Here is a 6065-nt window from a genome sequence, read left to right as displayed (position 1 = left end):
CTGCTGAACTGCTGGTGAGTGAGAACCAAGCCTTCCAGCCGGATGGGGAACCTCACATCACAGCTCCCAACCATATTCTGTATCTTGAAGTCCAGGAACTTGGCAGGGAACCCAAGCTTCTGCACCACGCGTGCGTACTTCCTGGCTGCGAGCCGTGATTGCTCTTCACTGAAGGAAGAGCAGACGGGGAAAGCAGCTTCGATTAGTGCTTTCTTCTGCTCTCAAGACGGAAGTCAGTTTAGAGCCACCACCATGCTAATCTGGGCTCCAGGAAAAAAATATGCTACTGCTCAAAATAGCAAGCCTCTATCCCCAGAACCACTTCAGTGAGCTAAAAAGAATAAGGCACTTTGTCATTCACTTTCCTGTGGTGTATCTGAGCACGCTGGAACATGTTGCATCACTCAGGGGTTCCCCTCTTCAGAGGTTTCTTTCTTAGTTCCTTACAACAGCTTCTCAGAGCTGACCCAAGAGGGAGACTGCAGACACCAGTACAGTCATCTAGCTAGTTTGGGATGGTGGTAGGGGTTGGAGAAGAGGTCTCCTAAGCTACAAGTTAATGGATTAGCTCATTGACAGTTTAGGGACGTAAAAACCACAGCAGCTGAAGAACTTGAGGATAAGAGCTTCCAAGCACAGAAGTAATCTTTGCTTTTCTCCAATTCCCATTTTCCCTAGAGGCAGATGTGTTGACTAGTGAACAGACACTGAGGAGAGACTTGACAGACACAAGTTATGTCCTAACTCACTTTAAAGTCAGTGAGAAATGCAAATAACCCCTTAACAATTCCCAGGCATTTTAGCAGCTTTTCTGCTAATGTCTGCTCAGCTCAATCTATATTCAGGGACAGAAGCTTGCAGTTCAGTAATTACTGAACTGCCATCATGAAGAAAGCTAGACATTTTTTCAATACCGGTACTGCATTTTTTCCCTTGCAATTATGACAGCCCTCTGCTAGGTAATTTAAACAAGGTTTTCTGACATTTTTCATCAGAAAGCTGTAAGACCCAGACCTTTAGAAGGAAGGAAAAGCAAAAAAATACCTCTTTGCTCCTGTGCAGACCATCTTTCCTGAACTAAAGATGAGGGCTGTTGTTCGTGGTTCCCTGATTCTCATGATCACAGCAGCAAACCTCTGCAAATTCAAAGGAAGACATCACAGTCCAGCTGAGGGATTTAACTGGTACTGTATTTCTGTTCATGCTTTCAAGAATTGTCACTTTCAAAGCTCAACACAGCATGCGTTTCCTTTGTAAAAGTGTTTATTTACCACCCTGAAGTTATTTTCCAGCCCCCTAAGACCCAGGGGCTTAAGACTACAGTTACAGGACCACTGCCTTGTCCCTTACATCTTGTTGAGCAGTCTGTAGTCACTTACAGAAAGTCCATCTATTCCCAGTAAGTTTCTGCAGTCTAGGCCACTTGGTAGAAGTATCACATAATACCAGTTTGACTCCAGTAATTCTTTTTCCTTCAGCCGAGAGTTTAGGGGCAGATCTTTCCTCCCCCTCAGCAAGGGCTGCATTAGCCATTTCAGCTGGAGGTAGCTGGTCACAGGTGGGAGAGTTCATTTCCTTTCTTAAACAGCTGGGTAACATCTCATTGCTAGGGCTTTATTCAAAGAAAAAAGAAAGTCTCCTTGTGGCCACCTGTATTTCTTTTAATTTAACAGGCCCAAATTGCAGATTTTTATGACTTTCCCCATGGGTCAAGACAGTGCTATTAGAAAAGGGACAAAACTCATGGTGAATTTCTATATTAGAAGCCATCAGCACTGAGAAAGGGGAGTGTGTGTAAAGCTTTCAGTCCTTAAGATTTACCTTTGGGTTATACTCTGCATTTCTGGCATGCAGAGCTATGTTCTTCAGATCTAGTTTACAAGCCAAGTTTACAGTTGACACTATATTCCTGAGGAAGGAGAGAGGAATTTTCTTATTGCAAAAGCAAGCCACTACAGAGCCAACTCCCAACATTATTAACTTGATGTGAAATCACACTCCAATTAATTATTGCTATCAACTAATTTCCTGCCTGCCTTTTTCCCCACTCTAGCATTAAGCTACTTTTGGCAAAACTTAAGTAATTCAATACCAAAATTACAGTTTCTGAGCTATACCAAAGTATGAAATTATTAGTCCCTGAATACTTAGTTTACATATCTTCCAATAACTACATCACTGAAGTCTTTTACAGCTTTGAATTGAACCATTACTCAGTGTTTACAGAGTTACTACAGCACTCAAGGTAGATAAGGGTATGTTACTCTCTACAGGTAGAACCTACTTCATAGTTGCTCTAGCCTAGACAGGACAGGATCTTTTAACGAGGCCAGAATTTCTCACCCTTCTTCTCATTCCCCTTTCCCTTGCTCAGTTCAGCCTGTTTCTGCACTCAGAAAAGCAGACTGACACCCCTGGAGTCTGCTGTGATCCTTAACATTCTCCTTGCTGGAAGAAATCGTCCTTTTCAAGTGTTATTTATCTTTTCTTTTTGCAGACTGAATTAATTAGCAGTACATACCATATATAAATAATTTATCCCATTGAGAGACTTCATCTTCTGTCTCCCAGAAGAGACTTTTTCCCATTAACAAACCAGAAGCATTTCAGATACTCACTCACCCAGCATGTTCATCAAGTCCACACTCCCCTGTTTTGCTAAGCTGGGTATTGTTCTGTGCCGCTTCCATTTTTGTATTGCACTGATCAGCACAGTATCTAGTTGCCTTCCAGTATTGTCAGTTCATTTGCTCCATCTCTCCCCAAAGAGGAATAGCTGCCCCTCTAGTTTGAGTGGGCTTATTTAAGACCAAACCATGCTTGCTACATTCTCTAAGCGAGAAGTTAGAGCAGTACCTTGCAGTTTAAGCGAAACCATGACTATTATATAAGCTACTTGTATAATACATACATAAACTTACTGTAACTGAGGAACTATGCCAGAGCTTTCTGATGCAGGTGTCACTGGGGTCATAGGAGTCATTGGTGTCAGAGAAGGACACACACCAGGTGCTTCAGGAGATGGTCGAGTCACATCTGGATGTGACAAGCTGCTTTCATCCATGAAGATACCACTGTCCTCATTCCTTGATACTGACCCATCAAGCTCTTTTTGCATTTCATGACCCTCTTCAGATAGGTTTTGTTCTTTGTTATCTTGGGTAATATCTGGAAGAAAGCTGAGATCCACAGAGGAAAAGTCTGTAGGAAGCTCTTTGGGCTGATTAAATTGAGAAGAGAACAACACATCTTCAGTTGTTTGAATTGGAAGGTCTACATCATAAGCGCTCATGGAAGTAAACAGCTGAGGACTAGCCGAGAGGTCATCCTGGAATTAAGAAAAAGTGTCATTAAGGATCTTGTATTAAAACACATATACAAGACTAAATTGAGATTAATCTTCTATTCAATGACAAAGTTACAATAATTTTTCCCCCATACGATACATATTATAGCAAAGAATAGTCTTAAGATTTGAAAGTGTGTCCTTTGCTTGTCTATCAGCATATAAAAATCCAAACAACTTCGATAGCGGAGATCTGCATTTTCCCCACCACACTTCAAAGGCAGTCTAGAATACTCCTGTAATACCACACAGAGAAATACTACATACCTTCAGCAATAGCTGGAGGTACAACGTTGGCACTTTGCCCTTCACAGCCATTGTCGTGCCTCAAGTTATGCAGAAAACCAACACAACCGCTCGTGAGTTTTTTCCAAGGAAGACAGCTGCCATTAACTCCGAGTCAGGGTATTACTGTTTCATCTCCCTGCTACCAGGGGATAGCGTCAGTGTTGTGTTGGATTTGTGCAACAGAGGGCAGCAGCTCACAGGATCACCATCAGTTTATTCTTTCACCAGACGAATTTAAGTGAGACCCAGTCAGCAAAGACAGCATCCTTTCCCAGATTAAGCATGCAGCATATCTGCAAGCAAGTTCTTGCATACTAATGTCCTTCTTTATCTGCTATGTATCATTAAAAGCTATTTAAAAGGCATCATAATATTGAGGAGGCAAGAGTTTAGGAAAGGATTTATTCCCTTCTCCATTAGGGCATAAGCCCCTGGTTAATACAAAGATTCTTCCAAGAAGGTGGTTTCTGCCAATATCCAGAGCAGGTGACAGCTTGGCCTAGATGATCAATGCGAGAAGTTTTGCGTTCATTTAGGCATTTTTAGGCTTGAGAGCCAAAAGGATTTGAAAAGTCCAAGCACAAATCAGAACAGGGAACAGTGCACAAGACTGAGGCCCTCGAGCTAGCAGCAACTGCCTGAGCTCCGGTGGGAGCAGGGTTTCCAGATCAACGCTTTTCAGCCCTGAGCTAGTGCTGCCCTATGTTCTGTGCTAATCAGCTCACTTAGCAACGCGGCCATGCACACGGGGAGGTCTCTGGCCCTACTTCACAGTATATTTGCCTGTAGACACTTGGAAAACTCTTACTAAATGACAAATCCTCCCAGAGAACCCTCACTAGCTTGAATACAAATGTGATCAGGTCTAGCTCTGAAAGCATCACAAGCACCTAGGTTCAAAACTGTTTCCAAAACTGCCTTCTAGATGCAGAGCCCCATATGAGATCTGTTGGGGCAGAGTGCTACTGAGTAAGACTAGGTACTCTGTAACCCCTTGGCTCTTTGGAAAACTGGGTTCAAGAGCGCTATTTGAGAATTAAAAGGTCAGACACAAAGGTATTAACAGCTACAAATAACAATATACTATGCAATAATTAAAATACATCTGCTTTAAATAGATACTTTTCAAGTTCGCAACAGGAGAAGGAAGGCACAGGCTCTGCAAGACCTCCAGTGGACTAAGGCTTAGTTGTGCAGGAACTAATTAGGAAAGTTTTGTATGAACCATGATGCAGAGAAGATGGTACAAAAAAAGCCTTATCACTGCGAGCCTGTAGGACTTCTCACACATCAAACTAAGGGGCATCAGCGTATAACAGTCAAAAAAACCCCCACAGTTTGTGGCATAGCTTAAAGAAAGCAGCTGATGGAAAAAGGAGAGGTATATGAGGCTGGAAGTATTAAACAGCTGTAAAACAAGTTATAAAAAAGTAACAGAAAGTAAACTGCATAGAGTAGTTAGAAACAGAAAGCAAATCTTCCTTTCTCATGGGTTTTCCATGTAACTGGACTGGGAAAAAGCCCTTATAGGGTTAAGCGCTGGGGATGATTGCCTTCTTGTCAGACAGATGCTGGAGGCTGTGAAAGGGGCACAAGACCGTGTTTATATTGGGCCAGCTGCCAAGGGTTATTGCTATAGACTCTAGGTTAATTAACTTCACTGAAGGCCCCATCAACTGCATAGCTTTGGACGTCTCCCAGCAGCTCCAGGAAGGGGATTTCACACAAAGATCCTGTCTGAGATCACGAAATTTGGGGCAGCTTGAGCGGAAACGGCCATTTTCACTTCCACTGCAGGAATCCCTGTAACCCAGGTACACGTAAATCAAATCCAGCTGCTTTAAGCAACAGACTTTGATTTTTTTTTCCTTTCTGCCGTGATATTTCGCACATCTGCTGTTATCACTTATCCCAGCAACTCTGAAACACAAAAAGCTCAGTATCATTTGTAAAACCCTGGTTATACCAATTTATAGGGCCATATTCAGAGGGCTTTACTGACTCCCACTAGAAGGTCTCTGGATTTAAACAGCCTGTACCAGACACATTTTCTGAGCTGAAGAGTAGTTCAAAAAGAAGTTGTGTTCCCTGGGTGAAGATGATGCTCGGCTGTGGAGCCCAGACCTCTCCTAGTCCCTCACCCATTTGTCTCTGCAACCACCTGAGACCAGGAGGGCTCTTCTAAATTAAAAAATAGTAATAATTTTTGCAAGCATTTACTAGCCAGCAAGAAGAGAGCCGAGCCTCCTGCCCCGAGTGCCACCACACACCAGCACAGAGGCCACCCCTCACAAACAGCACCCCACAGCAAGAGCCTAAACGCAGCAGCATCCCCCTCACAACAGAGAGCAACCCCCACAGCACAGAGCCCCTCCAGCGCTCCCTCCGCCCCCGGCAGCTCCAAGCCCATATAGCCCGCTCCTTCCCTACT

The 6065-nt window shown here is 43.4% G+C and overlaps 1 protein-coding gene across 1 annotated transcript in view; it reads right to left on the bottom strand.

The window, feature by feature from the left end:
- The window catches only part of LOC104622057 (TATA-box-binding protein-like), a 6293-nt gene extending 2629 nt beyond the window's left edge, over nucleotides 1–3664 (bottom strand). Inside the window, exons 1-5 of the mRNA XM_010288716.1 lie at nucleotides 3614–3664; nucleotides 2922–3328; nucleotides 1822–1909; nucleotides 1045–1136; nucleotides 4–168 (exon numbers count right to left, since the gene is read on the bottom strand). Of these exons, the coding sequence (XP_010287018.1) occupies nucleotides 4–168; nucleotides 1045–1136; nucleotides 1822–1909; nucleotides 2922–3328; nucleotides 3614–3664 (803 nt within the window). The remainder of the gene's footprint in view (nucleotides 1–3; nucleotides 169–1044; nucleotides 1137–1821; nucleotides 1910–2921; nucleotides 3329–3613) is intronic.
- Nucleotides 3665–6065: the final 2401 nt, after the last annotated feature.

Source organism: Phaethon lepturus, unplaced genomic scaffold (genome assembly GCF_000687285.1).
Source record: "Phaethon lepturus isolate BGI_N335 unplaced genomic scaffold, ASM68728v1 scaffold25806, whole genome shotgun sequence".
NCBI classification, from domain to species: Eukaryota; Metazoa; Chordata; class Aves; order Phaethontiformes; family Phaethontidae; genus Phaethon; species Phaethon lepturus.
The sequence above is the reverse complement of the archived record's forward strand: the minus strand, read 5'-3'. Positions and strand labels throughout refer to the sequence as shown.